Consider the following 21,407-nt stretch of genomic DNA (forward strand, 5'->3'; position numbering starts at 1 on the left):
CCTAAAACTAATACAGGAGGGTCAGGGCAGTTGGCCAAACCTGCATCACTACTGCCATCCGAGAAGTGCAGCTAAAACAGGCGAAAAATAGGAATGAGAATAAACTAGGTAAAGATAAACCTAGTAAGGAAGTCGTACCATCTAAACCTCAGCCCGCTTCCAGCAGGCCAGTAAAAACTACCCGCCTAATGGAACAAGATAATCCGACTTGGAAAAATGTTCATCCCAAACCACCATATGTTAATCTGCCACCAGAGTCCGTACCATATACCATCATCCTAACGGGAGTGGTCCCTTTGGAGGAGGGGAAAGTAGAATCACATCGGGACCTATACAATAAAGTACATTTTTGGCTCAATAAGAACAGGCCACTTCCACCCATGTCTAAAACAGAGATCCTCAATGTAAGAAGAGTAGACTGGATAGGCCACGGTCAAAAGGATCTAGAGGGGGACTGCATTATCGTTAGTTTTAGGGACCCTTGGGTGGTAGATCTCATTCGCAGAAAACCAAAGTTTGGAAAAGTGGGGGATGTCCAAACGATAACGTTGCACTACTTTTATCCTCAATTAGGAATATCTAGAAACCCTCCCTTTCTAACACCATCTTACCACAATAGTGGACCCAGAGGAAGACATCCCCATGACTTGGCTACATATCCTTTGTTCTACCCCCAACTCTCGAATCGGTATGCTCCGCTTTGTGGCCTGGAAGGGGTTGATTGACTCTCCTATGTTTCAAAAGATAACTATAGAGTGACCAAAACAGCTAGCAGTTTGGAGGATTTAAACTCTTCTCACACACCAAGGGAGGTTAGCTAGACCCAAAAATCGCCTCGCCGAGAGATTATAACTAAGGTGGGATCTAAAGGGAATGGGTCCAAAACTGGGCTGTTGAACGGCGAAAGAGGAAGGGGGCATATAGATCCTCACATAAATGTCCCTACGAAACAGGAGCACATTATAAAGATAGCCTCATGGAATATCGCTGGGTTGAAGGGGAAATTAGATGGAGCAGAATGGGGGGGTTTTATAGACCAGCATGACATTATAATATTTCAAGAAAGCTGAGCAATTGATGCTGTTTTTCGTATTGGTTACCTCACTTTCTATAAACCTGCAATCAAGGGGAAAAGGGGAAGACCATCAGGTGGGTTGGTAATATGGATTAGACAATCCTTAGGTTACAGGATATTGGAATCGATAGTTGAAAATAATGATATCCTGGGTTTAAAACTAAGGAGAGAAAACCACCAGGAACTGTTTATAATTAATATCTATGCTAGAGGCCTACCAGGACGGAGAAGCCCTGCAATCATAGACGACCTAGACCGTCTATTGGACTGTATTGGGAGGGACAAGTGCATCGTGGTAGCAGGAGATCTAAACTGCACTTTTGAACCCCTGTCTAGCGAGGGAGATGACTGTTATGGGGAGGTTGACCAACTTTGGAATGTCCCAAATCTTGCCATAAAACCTATCAAAAAGGCCACTGAGGCAGCTCTTCAGTGGCTGGGTCTGTGCTTAGAGTGGGGCTTAAGAGCAGTTAATGGACGTGCTAAGTCGGATAGGACGGGACAGGTTACTTTTGATAATGGTGCCAACTCCAGTAGAATCGACTATTTCTTTTTTTAAAATTTTTATAAACCTTTATTGTGCATAAAGAAGCGAACAAATACGGGCCCACAACCGTCAGGCCGGCCACGATACTTTGAAGCACAAGTGCGAGCAATACAGTTCCCCAGCGGCAGCAGGCGACATATCAACAATCAATTGACGTTACACTGGGTAAATCGTGTCGCCGAGGAGAAGGAGCATTTAAGGTTAATTTTTAAAATTTTACCCCCCCTAAATATAAATCGGTGAAGAATAGGAACTAAGGAGAACTGAGTCCGTACAGTAGCTTCGCAACATGAACAGGCAGCAACATCACCTGGAACCAACAATGTAAGCGAACATCCCAGATAGCATAGCGGTGCAAGGTAAAACCACAAGATTATCAGTCAGCGTTTGCGCACCACTAACAGCGCCACCCACTCCCTACTAACCCCTCTCGCGGACCCAGAATAGAAGCAAGTTAAGAAAAGCGCAGAGAAATATAAAAATAAGGCCCATAGAAACGAAATGTGGAAAATGAAATCCCCCCCCGCCCCCCCACCCTACACTAATGCGGAGGCTACGGCCTACCCCCCCCCCCCCCCCGCAGTGTGTCTGTCGCCCACTAAAGAACCCGAAATATAGACCAAGTAAAGGAAGAAAAGAAAAAGGAAATGTAAAGAGAGAAAAAAGAAAGCTTATAACACTTGAAATATAGGGAGTAAGAAAAGAATAAACTAATCTACGACTCCCAGGAAAAGGAAGGTGGGGAGGAGCCCACCCAACATCAGAACTCCCGGACTCCCCAGCCGTGAATAGCTCCTACGCCGTGTACAGCAATAAATTCGGAAGACATTGGACCCAAAGGGCCAGAATCAATAACACCCAGAACCCCGGGCCAACACAAAACCGCCCCCCCATCAGCAAGAGTAGACAGCAGGACATGTCGACTGCAATATGAAGTGGGAAAAAGCAGGATATACAACGCAATAAACATAGCAAAAATGAAGTTCAGTCCGGGTCTCCGCCAGCCAATCAATCAATACCAACGAGGAGGACACCTTCATCCCTGTCCCGAACGCTGAAAACCCTCCAAGCATGTCCACCACTGCGAGCCTCCCTCAGGCAGGACAAAGGAGCAAGATGGCCGCTCTCGACGAAGAAGAAGCAGAGGAGGAGGAGATAAGAGTCTCAAGTCATCAACCAGTACGGTGTCCAAAGTGACGAACTCCCCCTTCATAGCAGGATGATACACACTCCCCCCATGCAGAAAAGAGGCTCTGGGGGCAAAAGTATCTGAGGGGGTCAGCAGCTGAAGGATAGAGAAGCGAGCCCCTGATATCAAGTGCGCAGGCAGAGTCACAGTGACTGGGGTGGAGGGAGACTTTGTATCCGTAGTCTCTTCGACAAAGAAACTCTCAACATTGTTGCCAGGGACACATAGCTCCTCCGCAGTCTCATTCGGTAACATTGTATCCAATGCAGGAGTGGTTAGAAGCACCAGGGGGCCAGCAAGTCTCGGTCGCTTTATTTCAGGCACAGCTCCCTCAATCTTCCATGTCAGCTCTCGGACGTTTCTCCGCCATGTTGCCCGTAGATCTTCAAGGGCAAACAGGACATCCCCATAAGTCGGGTCCCCCTGCATTCTCAGCCGGTCCGTACTGCGCAGCGATACCCTCGGTGTAGTCCCCAGCTCGAGGACAGGCAGAGCAGCACATAAGAGGGATCGCGGAACAGCCCTCACTCCGCCCGGGAAAGCAGCGCCTTCACCACCTCTTCAGTGAGCCCACAAGGGAGGGAGGGGGCGACCTCGTTACAAGGAAGCTTGGGCGTTCGAATCAGCGAAGGAAACGCGGCCCGCAGTCAGGGGGCCGCGCAGGATGAAAGCCCCCTCACCCCCTATTGATGCGGGTAGTAAACAGCTAGGAAGGCGCCACAAGATGGAGTCCGCTCAGCTCGCAATCAGCGTAGCAGAGGAAAGCGCCGCACGGAGTACTGACCACACAAATACACACTCCTTCGCCAAAGGGGGGACCAGTATGAAGGAAAGGGTCAGCCCCGTCAACCTCCGTGATCGATCGCGCTCCCGCGGTCAGCGACACCTCCCCAGCTCGCCTCACCGGTAGCGTCCAGCAGTGTTCAGCGGCAGTGGTCGGCGTGGGTGTCAGGGGCCGCGTCGGAGGTCGGCAAACGCCGCGGGTTCTGCACCAAAACAGCCGGCGGAGACCTCAAAAGAACGCCATCGGCAGCAGCGCGTTAGCGTCTCCGTTTCAGCACGGTGTAGGTGCGGATAAGTGTCAGGATATTCATGTAGAAGCAGACGGCTTGCGGAGCCGGGAGCTCACACGTCCGTCCCGTCCGCCATCGTGGCTCCTCCCCCGAATCGACTATTTCTTAATCAAACTAGAGTTTTAGTCACTGGTATTAGACATGGAAATTTTACAGAGGCCAGAGAGTGATCACAACCCCCTGGTGTTAAACCTGAAAGTAGAAGAGGGCTCAGTTAGTTCCAATGCTACTAACAGTATTACAGCAGAGACCCTTTTAACTAACGACTGCCGAAGGGTTCGTTGGTGCAGAGTTCTGGATGACTCAGTCACCCTTGATAAAATTTCCAACGAAGTGTCAAATTCGGTAAAACAGGCCAAGTTAGTAATTGGTGACTTAGGTCTAGTCGAGCAGAGTAGCTCTATACATGAGCACTTGTTTGATAAAATATAAACTTTTTTTACAAAGTCAGGGAAATCTGGGAAAATGGGTGGAGATCCTCCTGGTACTAAATGGTACGATAAAACCTGCCGTAAAGCCCATAGTTCTCTGATTAGTGCCATTAAAACTAGGAATATATCAAAAAGCAGAGAGGTTAAACTACAAGAGGGGCCAAAAGAATGCGAAGCAAATGTGGGATGACCGTCGCTGGCAGGACCTGTATGAGGCCAGTTTGTCCTCTAACCAGATTAAATTCTGGCAGGTCGTGAAATGGGGCGGGCCCAGGGGCTCGCAAACACCAGCAAATCATGTCTCTGTAGAGGATTGGGTGGAGCATTACTCATCCCAGTTCTGTGGGTTGGCGAGGGTATCGAAAGAAGCGGAGAGAAGTTTGTCTTCTATACCCAAATTTATAAGAAAGCCTGTAGTGTTTGAAAATATTGAGGCGGAGAAGGCATTAAATTTGGTTCAAGCGGGTAAAGCGCCCGGGATGGACTGCATTCCTGCCGATCTCTTTAAATACGATCAGTGTAACTGGGTCCCATATATAACGACCTTAGCTAACGCTATTGCCAACGGAGCTAGGATACCCGAGCCTTCGGAAAGGGGCCGAAATACTACCTGTTTTTAAAAAAGGAGATAAGTCACTACCAGGGAATTATCGCCCCATTAGCCTCATAGACGCCCTGCAAAAAGTAATCGCAAGAATGCTCCTGGGGAAAATACAGGCTTGGATGAATGAGGAAAATATCCTATCCCCGATGCAAGCTGGCTTCAGGTCAAGTACCAGCACAATCGACCAAGTATTCAGATTTGTTCTGATATACTGGAAGATTGTGTACCTAGGTTGGGGCACTATCTATGCAGCATTCATGGACCTCAATCCGCGTTCAACCTAGTCTCGAGAGAGAAGCTGTGGGTTGCTCTGAGTAAAATGGGTATGCCATCAGAACTTTTGGAGTTCACCATAAGATTACACGCGAATAACTTTGCCAGAGTAAGATGGGGTAGGCAGGGACAGGTGACGGAGCCATTCCCTGTGACCCGTGGTGTAAGGCAGGGATGTGTTCTTGCACCAACCCTGTTCCTTTTATTTATAAACCAAGTAGTGCATTTTTTAGGAGATACTCCAACAGATGCACCAGCTCTAGGTGGGAGAAAGTTTCCCCTACTCATTTTTGCCGACGACACGCTGATATTGGCAAAAACTCAAGCGGGGTTACAGACTGCAATTAATAAATTTGTGGATTTTTGTAAAAATAATGACCTAGAGATCAATGTGTCCAAAACAAAATATATGGTCTTAACGAAAAATAAACCACAGCGGAGTGAAGTTAGTGTGACTGGTACCAAATTAGAACAGGTTGGTGTCATGACTTACTTAGGGGTGGTTATTGATTACCGGTTAAGATGGAAGGCACAGATTGAGGCTCTCTGTTTAAAATTTGCTCGCCTAACGGGGTGTCTAATAAAGGAGCAACGATGTTCACAAACAAAAAGGATATTACCAGCTCTAAAAATTTATAATGCAAAAATAAGTTCCGCTATCCTTTATGGAGCTGATCTATGGAGTTTTGTGGACCTTGCACCCTTGGTAAAAATCCAAAATAAGTTTTTACGCAGCCTGGTTGGACTACCGCAATCATCCCCCACCCTCCCCCTTCTATTAGACATGGGTTGTCACTCTATCAGAGATCTAGCACGATACAGGATGGTTGCTCTGTGGAGACGTATATGGTCTACCCCAGAACTGGCCCTATTTGCTGACGAAATCTTGGACTTGAGATCAATTATAGGGTCAGGAAACCTTCCGTGGTTTCGAGATGTTAAGTCCATTCTGTTAAATATGGGCTTGACTTTACAGTGGGTAGACCCTGGGAACAGTGTTTTTCCGCCAAAAAAAGAATTTAAATCATTATATTGGGCGACTGTGAAAGAACAACATGTTTTGTCGTCCCAGTCCTCAAATCTGACAGGTCTATTTCTGCTCCATAAGGTTGAGATGCTTACTGGGACTGTATTACCAAAAGCTTAGATAGAAAACTCTATCACCAGTTCAGAGTTGGTACACTACCGGTAAGGGCATACACACATAAATGGCGAGGTCAACAAAATGAGTTCTGTCCATGGTGCACTAGGGAGAAGGAATGTATTAGCCACCTTTCAGCCTATTCTACCCCGCGTCGTAAATGGATTAAGCCCATCTGCAGGAAGATTAACACGCAGGTGTGTATGGAAGCCCTCTGGGTTTTAAAATCTAATACCTCAGAGTGTGTGACCATATGCGTGGCTAAATTTCTGGGGTGGGCATGGATTCTAAGAGCTAGGCACCCACTTGTTTTGTAACATGAGGAAGTTTTAAAAGTTTTATCTTCGAAAGATTTTCTGAACGTCTTTGTGAATATATTTAATTCAGTTTTACTGGTCCTAAGATGTTTTTAGACTGTTAAATTATTGATGAACTGGTTTTATTTAATTGTTATTTTTGTGATGGAACCGAGGATATTATGTAAAAACTTTTTATATTGTTAAATCAATTAGGTTATGAACTGGGATTTTATGAATTATGGATGTATTTTATCTGATATCTTTTATGATGTAAAAATCGAAATAAAGACGTATGAAATCTGAAATCTGACAACAGGCCAGGTCTTTCCAACCCAGAGCCCTTCCTCACCCATCGCCACCCTTGTTATTTATCCCATAAAGTTTACGGGGGCTGTATATGGATTCTTCGAACTTGACACACCAATCCATAGCAGTTGTCCACGTTGCGAGATGTGGGGGACAGCCTTGGCATGTCAGTGGTGTGCTGTCTCTTTTGGCTAAGAGTGTGGCTATTGCCACCAGCGTCTCCTCACTCAGATTTTCTAGGATTCCCAATAATGCCACCCTGGGGTAAAGCTCTACAGGTCCTTCGGGGACTTAATTTAGTATCACCTCTATGGCTTTCCGGTATGTTGTTATTACTTGGCACCCCCAAACCACTTGGTAAAAGTCTGCAGCGGAGGCGGTTTTGGTGTGTCTCTTTCCCGCTTTCCAAATCCTCATAAGATAGGTTATGTGAAGGGAGATGAGTTGGATGAGTCTCACTTGGCCCGCGATTGAAGACGGTGGGGAGGGATTCTAGGGGATGGGAACATTTGTGCATCTCTCCAGCCTGCTTCTCGAGCGGTTCTGTCCAGGTTTCCCATCACTGCTTCAGGGAATTGAATGTGTTTGGGGAGTTAAGTATAAGGGACTTGTATCAGAGAGTTTCCCCGTGGGAGCCTGAAGGAGCTCGGGCTCGAAGGGGTCATATTCTGGTTGGTTAATAATGTCCTCTTTGTAGTAGGAGATTGCATGTCTCAGCTGCAGGTATTTGTGGATTTGGAGGTCTATGAGTGATTACAGATATCATACGTCTCCTAGAAGGGAGAGGCCAATTTTCTCCCATTTAGCGAACTCATGCAGACGTGAGACTTTGCCCAGCCACCATCCCTTCCAGAGCAGACTTTGTTGACTGTGTCTCCTGTTCAGACCTGTCCTCCGCAGTGCGGCTCGCCACACCAGGACCACCACGATGCTGTGCTTTGGGAGTTTGTGGGAGAGAGTGCCCTCATACAGGGTTAAGCAGGACATTCTTACCCTAGCTGAGAGAGTTCCGGTCTATACGTCGGGTGTCCCCAACTTCTCTTACGGCACTCATTTATTATTCGGAGTTGAGAGACCCAGTAGTAAAGTAGAGTGCCTTCATTGCCACTGTCATTCGTCGGTTGGCATCCCTTTTTGAGAGCTATATGGTGGCGAGGGAGGGTTTGAACACCCCGTAGGAAAGTGGTGGTGGGGGGGGGGGGCTGGGGGGGGAGCGGTCGGAAGTAAATTTTAGGTCCCTTCCCACCGGGCACCTTCTCCTAGCCAGGACATAAAAGACAAAAGTTATTAGTGATGGCTCATTAGAGAGCAGCTTAATGCTATTCATGCACCCCCATGTGCCCCCCCCCATACTCAAGGTTCTATCATCAGTATAGTGCTTCTTTTGGCAAGACCATAGTGAAGCCCCCGGACCGCTTGAGCCCCACATTTTGAAGACCCCTGGTGTAGAGGAAGCGAGGTTGGGTCTCATCTTGAACAATGCTATCCTGCCCTGACAATATAACCAGAGTTGTGCTCCGGTACGAAAATTCAGTTTCAATTTGCGCCAATGGTGGGGGAAGGTTGAGGGGCCAGGCCAGCTCGTGGATCACCTGAATGTTAATGCCGAAGTACTGAAAGCTGAGCCTTCGGATGGTGATCGATGAATGCCACTGCGATAACAGGCCCCTGTGAGAGGAACCTAAAGAGATTTGACACACTTACTACGGAGGCCCAACGCCTCTTCTTAAAGAGATAAGATCCATAGTATTCAGTGCCCAAATCCTGCATGTTTGCAGTGTAGAGTAATAAATCAACTGCACACAGCAAGCCTGCAGGTTTGAAGGGGGATTGCGCTTCGCACAGGACAGTGAGTGCGGGGAGCATATAGGGTGCAGTAGTAGTCTGCAAATATTTTGGATATGGCAGCAGCCGTTTGCCTCTAATTGCCTATGCGGAACAAGACCTTGGGGTCTACTTTGGATGTCTTTAGGGGTCTGCCAATAGAGCAGTTTTCTAGGTTTGTCTACTGTTCGTAGATCCGGCAAAGGGATGCCCCCTGACAATGTCGAGCCTCCAACCAAGTCAGCTAGTGAAGTATTGTCTGGATCGAACTGGCGCTGGAGGGTGTTCAGGAGGGGGTCAATCGTGCATTGATTCTCAACTCGGAGGATGCGCGATTCTAATTCATCCATCTTGGCCTGTTTCCCTCGCTTATTTCGGCAGAGAAGTGATCGAGCAGCACCCATGATCGTCGCCTTACCGGTAGCCTAGAGGGTGCCTGTACAGGAGCCGGAGCCTTAGTTGTTATCAAAGTATGCCCAGATCTCCGTTTCAAAATCATCTGCAAGCAGCAGGCCCGGAGTAGTCAGAATGGCTGCATGTGGTATCGGGGTTTCTGAGGCGCAGGAGGTTCGAGGTGTGCTCAGAGATACCCTGTGGGAGAATCTCCAGTGCGGTGGTATGTAGAGCATCTGTTACAGGGAGCAGGAGGAGAACTATTCGGGACAGTGTCTTAGGTGTGGCACCTGCTGGGTGCCGTATTCTCCTAATATAGCAGGGTCCCAAAGAGGGCATCCAAGACAATAGGGATCTAGAGGTGGTTACTCAGTTTGCTGTTAGGCTTCCCGTGGAGTCTCATGGTGAGCCAGGGACTGCGTTGGTCTCCTCTTGCGACTAATGAAGGAAAGGCCTCAGAACAATTGATGAGCAGGCTTCTAAAGTCATCCTAGGTGCCTGAGGAATATGCGAAGGAAGACGAAAGTTGCACTGGGTTCCCTCCTGCATGCCCTCTAGTCCTACATATCTGCCCATGGGGTCGATGGCTGTGGCGGTGACGACAAAAGAAAAGCCTTTTTGTAAGAATATTGCAACTTCTCTCCAGCCCCTGGCGAAGGACCTGGTTTTAGTCACTTGGGTGAAAGCCCAATTCTTGTGGCTGCAGGAGCAGCTTACCTGTAAGAACCCTGTTGGAGTCCTGAGAGCGGAGAAGCGAGGCCGCAGCGGAGGCGAGAGGCGCGGCCCGGGGACTGCGAGGGACAGCGTCAGCAACATCAGCTGTTCCCTCTTCCCGCGTGAGCCGCGCCCCCTCCCAGTGCCCCGCCCCTTCCCTGTGCCCCGCCCCTTCCCTACACCTTACTCACATAAACAGGGCCTAACACGCGCATCGCGGGACGCGCGCGGGCGAAGCCCGGGCAAAGGGCGGGCCCTCTGTGGCCCTCAGGGGCCTGAAGTGGCCGGGTCGGGCCACCCCCCTAAACTCGCCCTTCGGAAGACACAAGCCAAACCTAGACTACACACAGAGGAAAGTGGCAGTTAATACAAGTCAAAGATGTCTAAAACCTGTAAAACTCCGATGGCCACTCGATCAACCAGCAGATCAAAAACAGTGAGTACACCTTTGCCCACCATAACCGCTATAGATAAAATGCTCCAAAAAACCATCAACGTAGTGGCGGATGCCATTCAGGATACCGAGAGGAGGCTCTCTCTGACGCCTAATTTATGTTTCCCAGACTTGTCCTCACATACTAGTGTAGAAGACCCAAACATGGAGGACTCAGCCTCTTCACAGGAGTCCCTTCTCATGCAATCTTTTTCAGAACTACCAAGATCACACATTAAAGAAAAACCCTCTAACTCCTCTACCACGGACCTATTAGCGAATACCCTAGATAACAGCCTTATGATTCTAACTAGTAGTGCAAATAACATCCAGCAAGAAAAAGACCCTGCTTCCGCACTGAAAGATCACACCGTGGAGAATGCCGCGTTAGCTACTGCTATAACTGAAATTCAATCTTCTAAACAATGCAATACTCCAAAATGTAAGCGGAAAAAGCCCAGAATCATACTATCTAAAAGGAAAACCCACCTTGTATCAGGCAAACCCAAGCGTTCGCTTAAGGACATGTGGCAGAAGAATAGTCTAGAGAAACCCCCTATCACAAAGCGGGGTGGGTCCATATCGAATTCCCCACTAGTCAACGATGCAAGTGGGAATACTAATCCCATAACTGGTTTCTCACTAGTTAATGAGGAAACAGGTCATATTGAGAGGCAGAATAGTGTAATCTTGCCAACAATGAGAGAGATCGAAGTCTTAATTAAGACAATTTTACAACCCATTCGACATCAGATCGACAATATAGAAAGGGCGCTGAGCAAATTCGAGAGAGCACAAAATGATATATCCTCCAGTATCCTCAGACTGCTTAAAACAGCGAACACGCCCCCAACCTTTGTCCCATCTTCATCAACCCTAAATGTAAAAAACTCAAAAACAGTGAAAAAAGCAGATAACTCATCAAAGACTATAGGAAACCCAAATCATTCACAACTCCAGAGCTTACCCTTAATTGCTCAAACACTCAATTCCCAATTAGCCTCTATCCCCACTGTGATCCTAAATACACCTACGCTTAACACACCAAATACTCAAATAGATGAGGATGAAAGCGAGTGGGCTGCAGAGGGTCACTTACCTAGTACCAACGTAGGTATATCTGAGGATAAAAGCCGTACGGCTCCTCCCAAAGGAAATACTCAATCTAAAGATACAGGAGTACAGCCCCCCAGATCTACTACAACATGTCCACTAGCACACATTAATCTGCCACCACAGGCCAACCCATATACAATAGTTATGATTGGGGTACCAAAAGTTGCTGCTAACAGGGAAGAAACACGGGAGGAACTGAGGAACAAAGCAATGCAATGGCTTTCCATACATAGACCTCTCCCCTCAAATATAGTAGGCACCATTCATCATGTTAAAAGAGTAGAGTGGGTGGGTACCCGCTTTAAATCTACAGAGGGTGACTGCATAGTGGTCACCTTCAAATATCTAGGTCCAGCGAAATACATTGCAGGATGGAGAAGTACAGGGACAAAAAGCCTAATACGAACCATGGGACTAAGCTATTTCTACCCAGTCCGTTCAGATCCCTACAGGAATAAAACAAACTATAACTATACCCAAGATAGATCTTACAGGACACAGCAGAACAATCAACCCTGGCCGACCTCTGTCCCATCCTGCCCAGATACGCTAATGGGTCTAGACCAACATCTATACCCTCACTTATGGGGAAATAATGCCCACAACCATCGACTAACAGAAACAGCTGAACGCCATGGGCATGGTTTCCACCGGGCCTTTAACTATACCAACTCACAATATAATGACTACGGGTTCCCTTTAGACAATCGGTATGATGTTTTCCTCAACCATGATCTACTGGAGGACGTTGACTGACTGTCATCTGACCTGGTTCCAGCTTCACTCTCTGCAATAACAAACTGTTTGGTAGGAAATATGAAGGCTCCACCTAAAACATCAAATCCCCGAGTGGTCGCTATCTCTTCTAACACCACCTGCACGACGAATCTAAAACATTTGGTTAGCCCTAAAGCAAACCATGCTCAGCCCATCTTAGAAGGCGTGGCAAGTATCACTCCCTCACCAACAGCTTGTAAACTCCATGCATCACCTGTGACTCTAAGGACAAACTTCGGGATAAGGGACAACCCAGACCCGTGCTCTCCATCTGTTATGACATCTACATCAAATTTAGCACACCATGCCCCTAACACAATCAAGATATTGTCTTGGAATCTTGCAGGATTGGCCTAAAAAATTATTGACCCATCGTGGGAAGTTTTTGTTAAAAATTATACCATCCTGTGTTTCCAAGAAACATGGCTAATAGATAACAATATCTGTATTGAGGGTTATCAAAGCTTTTTTGTTCCCGCATCTCCCTCCCTCAGCGGCAGAGCAAAGGGGGGACTGGCAATATACATTAGTCTGTCTCTTAAAATGCAGATCAACCAAGTACAGCTGGACAACAGGAACATGCAGGTATTGACTCTTAGAAGGGGCAAGAAAGCCATAACTCTAATTAACTTCTACAATTCAGTCGCAAATTTGAACGATTGTTATCTTGTCAGACTTGAAAGATATCTAAATGATTTTGGTTCAAAATTACCACAGGATAAAATTCTTCTTGGTGATTTTAATACACACATCTGCGGTAATCCCCTATCAACCACCTTGGGATCCTTGGGTTGTGGCCTCAGAACAGGTCCTCACTTCACGCACTGCCAGCGTGGAACTAAATTAAATACCCTAACGGACACTATGAATTTGACCATGGCGCTATCTATGAAAGACGACTCCTTTTCCTTCAAAGTTCCAACATACAAAGGATCTGAGTCAGGGTCTTTTATAGATCATATCCTTTTTTCTGCTGGAGTTGCCCAACAGGTTTTAAATTTTGACATCCTTGAGAGCATCCACAGTGATCACAATCCTTTGCTCCTTGAACTGCAATGCGGCCCCTCAGTGCTCCAAAAAAACATTAAGGACCATGGGGCACTTAAGTTGACCAATAATAATCGCCGCTTAAAATGGAATCTGGTAAACAGCGACAAATTGTATGAGGACGTTGCTTTACACTGTGAACATGAACTTAAGCTCTGTGCCACAAATTCCGCTCCTCCAGAATCCATTCTATCCGCCTTTGCGGTTGTGTCCAAGAGAATAGAGCAACTACTTACGGTAACATCCAAAGGTTCCATCGCTCAACATCCCCGCTGGTTTGACCATGCTTGCTCCTCTGCAAATCGCAAATTAAACGCTGCTCTTAAAAATAAACCGAGAGACCCTGCACTTATTAAGGCCCTTCGGATAGACTACAAAAAGGCCCTTGCCTTACGCAAAAAGTCAATTAAAGCCAAAACATGGGAATCTCTGCTCGACCCCTCTACTTTGGGCAACAGCTCAAAATTTTGGAGCATAATAAATAAACCACTCTTTGGCAGTCCAAATGATGAGAGTCTGGGTACAGTTATACCGGAGGACGACTGGGTTACTCACTTTGGAGCTATCTTTAAAAGCGACGCACCACAATTTTCGGAACCACTTCATCTTCCTGAAAGCAACCCGCTACAATTTTCGACTAAAGAAATTGAATTAGGGATAATTGGTCTTTCCAGTAACAAAGCCCCGGGCCCGGATGGTCTTCCACCTGACCTATTCAAGTCTAACATCACCTTATGGGCTCCCATTCTTACATCTGTCATCAATGCCGGGGTCGAAGTGGGGGCTCCTAAATCATGGGGAGCATCTACCATCGTCCCTGTCTACAAAAAGGGGGACAGAACAAAAGCGGCCTGCTATAGACCAATCTCCCTGATAAACTCTGTTGCGAAGGTAGTGGGTGGGATTCTGCTAAAGAGGCTGAATGCTTGGGCTAAACATCACAACATAATGACCCCTGCACAATATGGATTCAGACCAGGTCATGCAACTACCACACAGTGCCTGAATCTGTATCTAATTAGTGGTAAATACACTCAAGCAAGAGAAGGCACAGTGTATATGGCCTTTATGGACCTTTCCTCTGCTTTCGACTGCGTCGATAGGAGCAAACTATGGGAAGTCCTACAAAAAATGGGCGTAGAAAATAACTTGATCAACTTTCTGGCCGACCTACACAACGACACCCGAGCAAATGTACGTTTTACAAGAGACATGAAAGTAACGAAAGATTTTAAAATTAATAGAGGAGTCAGGCAGGGCTGTATATTAGCACCTTTTCTTTTTAACTTATATATTAATGGACTTGAAGATCACCTGGTAAAAACAGACACTGATTACCCTCGAATTGGTAAAACAGGCGTACCGGTCCTGTTGTATGCGGACGACGCTGTTCTTTTATCCAGAACCGCACTCGGACTCCAAAAATTACTGGACTCTTTTTTTCAATTTATGTCCTCACGTGGCCTAAATATTAACAATTCCAAATCTTTTGTTATGACGGTTGGTTTAACTCCTAAAAAACAATACCCCTTCTCAGTCAATGGAGAAAACATACCTCTAACAAAAACATTTTCGTATTTGGGTGTACTTTTCGATCATAAACTTAACTGGGGCCCTGCCATAACTAAAAAGAAAGGGGAAATACTGAGGACCAATTCTGGTATAATGGATTTCGCTCGCAAACTGGGAAACACTCCAGTGTCTGCTGTATTGAAGCTCTATCAGGCAAAAAGTGTAGCGGTGGCATGTTATGGAAGTGAACTGTGGGGGTTCTTACCTACAGATACCCTAGTAGCTCTCGAAAACAACTTTTTGAAACAGGTCATGAGCTTACCAAAGAGTACCGCAAATTTTTCAATACATGAGGAACTGGGTATTCCTTATCTAGCTGACAAAATTGCTGCAAACCCTTTGCTCTGCTGGTTAAGCTGTTGGCGAAATACAGCGATTCCACTGACTCACAACATCCTAGCTGAAGCCCTTACTTGGGAAGGTCAACTCAAGTTACCCTGGATGAAATACATCCGTAATTGCTGTAAAGATCTGGGTAGATTGGACCTCTACTTAACACCCCAGAATACCACCAAGCAAGATGTCAACTTTGTAAAAAATACTTTTTACATGAAGCGACAACTCTCCAGGGAAGAAATTGAGTTCAAAAAGTCCAGCGTAAGGAACCACGTACTAACAAAGACTTGTGTGTTCTCTGAACCTTATTTATCGTGGAAAATATCCAGATATGAACGCTTCCTGCTAAGCAGATTTCGTTTTGATCTTTATCATCTGCTTTTAGCTGTACCAAGTGGAGCCCATAGAGGCCAAGTGCTGCCAGCTTGCGGTTGCGACAATAAGTCTCCGCAAGACCTGGCTCACTTTTTATTCCTCTGTTCCTATTATTCTAGTCCACGTAACATGTTTTTAAAACCGTTGCTTAAAAAGATGAATTTTACACAAATTAAGCCCGCACTTTTATACCTTCAAATGTTGCATGAAGACAGTACTTTTTTTATCTGTAAATTTTTAAAAACAGCACTGAAGTATAGATTAAGTATGGAAGGATGACTCCAAACTGAATTATGTTACTGATACAACTCCGTCTTGATTAAGTATATGCACATAGGACCTCTGTATTATGACTTTTTAATAATCGCTCAATACTCTCTTCCCATAAGACAAATGGAAGATAAACTTTTTCTCGTTTTATGTATGAATTGTATATTACTGTATTGTGTGCTTTTATGACTGCTTTTCTGTCAGTCGAATAAAGAACTTTTTGATTTGATTTGATTTTAGTCACTTGCATCACCCACATGCTAGTCACTGCTTCTGGATGACACTGCTTTGCAGTCTCTGCCAAGCTTATATATCTATAGCCACATACACAACTAACGGAAAATGCTACTTACCCTGTAATCATCCGTTCGTAGCATCTAATGACTTAGATTCACATGCTCTTGCCCTCCTCCTTCCCAGCGGCCTGCATCTTTTGCAGATCTCTTGCATTCTGCATTTCAGTGTGGATTGTGTTTGACGCACCTTACTGACATTTACACTCCAACATGCTCTCATGGGCTGTGTGGAAAACAATCTAATATGGCGCCCCAGTGTAGAGTAAACCTAGAAGAGGAGTCCTGCCTAATCTAGTGACTAGATCCTTATTTGAACAAAAACAGCTTGCAAACGAATGAGTCCAACAGCAGGGAAGAATGCTACGCATGTGAATTACAGCATCGGTGCCCCTTCTGCTGTCAGTTTGTGATTAGTAACTCTAAAGTGCGACCAAATCTGTTGTATTGAATAATAAAATCGAAACACATTTACATATTTGTCGTTCTATTTCTCGTGCATTGTCAGGCAGCATCCTGTTTGTACATCTTCTCAAATTAAAACCTATTACACATATCCTAATGGATGAACATTCATACGATCGGGTTGACTGTGTAAGTGAAAAAAATCAACGTAATTGAATGGAAATGTCAACCTCATGCGTGTCCACTTTTGGTACAGCATGTTGTACGGAGTACATTCTGTATGATCGAAAGAAATCGTAAAATTGACACCAGTCTAGTAACTGAACAGGCACATCGGGAAGCTTTTTTTTTTTTGTTACCTGTTCAAAAAGAGACTTTTGTGCCTGTGAGAAAGTTCCCTCTTTCTGCATGGTAGCCCCCACTTTTTGCTGAAGTGCTTTGACTGAGTGTGCCCTTGCCTCCTGCCAATCAGGTACCCACGGCCTGTGTTCTTTCCCTAAAACTGCATTGAAAACAAAACCCAGTTGACATCTCTGGCCTCTGGTCAGTCCCTGCTAAATGGTACCATAGGTACCCAGGGCACTGTGACCAGAGAAGACCTCTATGGGCAGCAGCACTTATTGTGCCACCCTTAGAGGCCATGTTCCATTACACTCACACACTGCCTTTGCAGGCTGCGTGTTGGTGCAGAACAAAGTGAAGAGTCGACATGGCACACATCCCTGTGTGCCATGCCTACAACCCACTGCTGTGGCATAAATCAGTCACCCCTCTAGCTGAGTGCACTCCACCAGTGGTGAAGGTGCAGGTGCATGAGCCCTGTACCCCTATAGTGTCTAAGTCCATTCTTGGGCCTTGTAATTGCAGTGCTGCCTTTAAGAGCATATGGTGCTGGGAGTTTCATTACGAACTCCACAGCACCATTATGGCTGCAGGGAAAACTGAGAAGTTTGGTATCAAACTTCTCAGCACATTAAACCCACACTGATGCCAGTATGGGATTTAATGAAAAATGCACACAGAGGGCATCTTGGAGATGCCCCCTGAAAAACGACCTAACACTAGTGTCCAGGCAGAGGGGCTGCTTTCAGCTGCCACCACCAGACCGGTTTCTGGACGCCTGGGTCGAGAGCCTGCTGCTCTCTGGGGCCTGAAACAATGCACATCCTGGGATGAGGTGCCAAGCCTCCGCCCCCCCAGGATGGGTAGGGTTCACGAAGGGGAAGCTTCAAAGGCTTGCCGCCTTTATGAGCTTCCCCAGGCCAATTGCTGCTTTCAGCAACTGGTCCCCACTGGTTCTGACCCCCACATTGGGCAGAAGAACCGGCGGGAAAAACAAGTGAGGAAGAGAGGTGTGTCCACCTCTGCCAGCCCCACCCCTCAGGTGGGGGAGGCGAGGTGAAACACCACTCTGTCCACGCCACCTTGAGGATGGGGGGACTCAGCCAACCAGGGACAGGCACATGCCCCTCTCCCACCGGAGAGTGGCATAATAGGGGATGTATCCACCCCAGGTAAGGGACCCATTGGTCCCTGCCTTTTACCTACCTTTAATGCCCCTAAATCTAGTAACCTCACTCCAAAGACTGATTACTTACCTAAAAATTGATAACCATATTTTCCTCCATAGGATAACATTGACACTTTTTCCTTAAAGTTTTTAAGTGTGGAGTTTTGAAACCTAAAGAAATTCTTTAAAATTATACGATTTAACAAAAACGCTTTTACTCACCTGTGTACAGGAAATGTCCCAGTGCTTCATCCAGGCATACGCAAAAACAACAGTTGATGAGCAGAATGCAGAACAATGTCATACATTCACCCCAGTACAAGGATCTGGGCCTAAATCCATTGTTTTTTTGCACTCCACACCACCCCAGTTCAGACATGGCCATATGCAAATCAGCCTTGACCCTGTGCTCATGGGAACAGTCCAGCCCGAACTACCAAGCCATGTCTTTCCTGGACCGGAATCAAGCATCCTAGGACCGGTTTCTGGCTATCAGCCGTCTTCAGCCTGGTTAGATTGACTCCAGTGGTGTGGAGAGCATGGGACTCAACGTCTGAGCATACCCATCCCACTCGGGGTGACAAATGCAAAAACAACAGTTGATGGACAGAATACAGAACAATGTCATACATTCACCCCAGTACAGAGATCTGGGCCTAAAGCTATCGTTTTTTTGCACTCCACACCACCCCAGTTCAGACATGACCATATGCAAATCAGCCTTGCCCCTGTGCCTCCTGGTAACAGTCCAGCCCGAACTGCCAAGCCATGTCTCTAGGCATGTAGCACTGAGTAATACAAGTAATCCAAAAGTAACTTACCTGCTTCTTTACTGAAAATCCCATTCAAGTCTATGTACTGTATTTACAAGTGATTGTGTTTCTCTGAAAAAAATACTGTAAGTCAAACCATAGTACATTTACAATTGCAATTGAACTGTATTACAATCAGCATTTACTACTGTAAAGTATTTGTTGCTTATCTGTGCCAGGCTTGCTTGGTTCTAGAAATAAAATAACTAAAAATATTTTTTTATACAAAAATAATTGGTCTGAAGTTCAGATTTTGAGTGTATGAATTCATTTGCTGACTGTACAACAAATGCTTAACACTGTCCTCTGATACTGCCTTACTGCTCGACCACAAATAGAGAGTGAGGCGCTATCTAACTTTACCTCTGCCTACCTTTGTTGTTCCACTGGACTCTGTGCACACTATACCTCTATTTGGTATAGTATATACAGAGCCAGCTTGCTACAGCCACTTCTCTTGATAAAATGAAGGGGGTGGAAATGAACATAAGGTGAGGCAGCTGTTGAGCACATAGCCCTTGGATGCAGTTTTACGACTGTGACTTAAAGCTGCTCATCCTGAATCCCACAACTAGATCCCAGAAGTATGGCCATCATTTGACTCTCCAACAGAGACAGACTGCAAACTAGTGGTTACAGGTAAGCCATGTTTTCTTCTACGGCTCTCTGCAGAATAGAGATCTATGCTAAAGTGCTCTCTCTCCCAGGATAGTCCAGTGTCTCTAACCCTTCTCCTTAGATTTGCTACAGTGATGACCTGGAAATTAACCAAACGTTTGTGTTCACAGAACCCGAGCTAGGACCCAGCATTGATGGTTTGAGTACCTCTCCGAAAGCTGCTCTTGGTAAGCTTGCTCTCGTACTGGTTCATGCCATGTACCTGTCCAAACCCTTGCACTGCCCGCTACTCTTCACACCCCATTGCTCTGCCCTCTTCTACCACGCAGAGTGGTCCAGCTCTACTTCTCTGTTCATGCACTTCTGTTCATCCGTGGACTGTCCCACATGTCTTCCAGTTTCCCTCCTAGTCATGATCTATCTCCACTGTACCCTCCCTGCATCATCTTGCTACTCCGGTGTCCCATTCCACATCTCTAACCTGTTTCTTTTTTCACCATCCCAGCTATAGCTGTTCAGCAGTCTCCCTTTCATCACTATCCTTTCTGCTAGCAAGCACGATGTTAAATATTGCTCTGTCCTGTAGGTCACTCCAGCTCCTTGCTTCGAATCCCCCATTTTCCTCCTGTGTTCCAGTTTAGCATCCTTTCACCTCCATTTGACAACCTGCTTCCATTGACATGCTCTCCTTTTAGTATTGTACTCTTCTGCTCTGCTTTTCAAGCCCCCCCTGCTTACTAAGTTTCCTGAATTTAGTTTTATCACAATCCAGCACAATGTTATCCCTGCTTAGCATCTTGCACATCTGTTATTGCCAACTATTCTTGACATGAAATAAAAAGTCATTTATAAAGCGCCACGGCCACCCCCATAGGGGTGTCTCTGTGATAGATCCCTAAAACGAATTATTTGTCACAACTTACTCCCCTAGAGAGCACACTAGGACGTGGTAAAATGTCAGCTTTTGGGAAGCTATTTAAAAGTAGCATCCTTTTTTGCCTTGTCTTGGTGAGAGAGGAAGCTGATTCAAATCCTTCCCACTAAGTGCAGAGAGGGATCTGCCTCCCCTGGTCTGTAACCTGAAATTTGGGATCTGCAAGAGTTTATTATTGGCAGACCTTGAGATGGTATGGAAGAAAATGATGTGAAAAACTTAGGGCTATTTTGATGAAATGCCCTGTAGACTATGGTAAGAGATTTGAACAAAATCTGCTATTCCACGAGAATCCAGTGGAGAGTTCCCTTAACCCTTTGGAAGTGGCACTTTTACAAGGAAGTGTAAGCGCATGTCTAACTACTGCATCTTTAAAAGCCGGAAGTTTCCTGATCAGGTATTTAGGAATGCATAGGTAAAGAATAGTGCAATAGTTGATCTTTGAAGTAATCAGGGCATGGAATTCCATCGAACTCAAATCGGAGGAAGGAACGACATAACACGCTTTCAGAGATTTGATCAAAGAAAAACATGCCCTGAGATTATAGTAACCTGGTGGCAGACAGATGGATCTTTATCAAAATGTACTCCCACATTCCTAGCTATGTTTGTTCTCCTTGAGATTGCCCAGCCACCAATCGAGGGCTGAGAACTGATTGTTATTTTCAGATTAGAGTTTTCATTTTCTCTGTGTAAGGCTTTCAGTGATTACAGTTAATACATCTGAGGACTTGTGAAAGACGGCCTTTAAATTTGGATTCCGAGCCACAAGACTTCGTAATATGAGACAAAATCAATTGGGATCATCAGCACATGGCCTAGTGGAGTTACCCAGTGATTTGATAAGAGGTGACCGATATTCTTTAAACAGGATCAAGCTCAAAGACGAACTCTGGGGTACACTGTTCTTCAGTAAATGTTGCTTTGATCTGAAGATGGGCAATGCCACATCCTGTTTACTGTTCTTTAAAAAAGGTTGAAGCCATGCCCAATCACGAGCACTAAATTGATAGTGGGCAAGATGCTGTAATAGGGTATCA

The 21,407-nt window shown here is 45.8% G+C and overlaps 1 protein-coding gene across 1 annotated transcript in view; it reads left to right on the forward strand.

Annotated features, from left to right (window-relative positions):
• ARFGAP2 (ARF GTPase activating protein 2) overlaps positions 1-21,407 on the forward strand; it is a 182,600-nt gene that overhangs the window by 44,276 nt on the left and 116,917 nt on the right. Inside the window, exon 7 of the mRNA XM_086959722.1 lies at positions 19,604-19,660. Within this exon, the coding sequence (XP_086815848.1) occupies positions 19,604-19,660 (57 nt within the window). The remainder of the gene's footprint in view (positions 1-19,603; positions 19,661-21,407) is intronic.

This window comes from Lissotriton vulgaris, chromosome 2_2 (assembly GCF_964263255.1).
Source record: "Lissotriton vulgaris chromosome 2_2, aLisVul1.2, whole genome shotgun sequence".
NCBI classification, from domain to species: Eukaryota; Metazoa; Chordata; class Amphibia; order Caudata; family Salamandridae; genus Lissotriton; species Lissotriton vulgaris.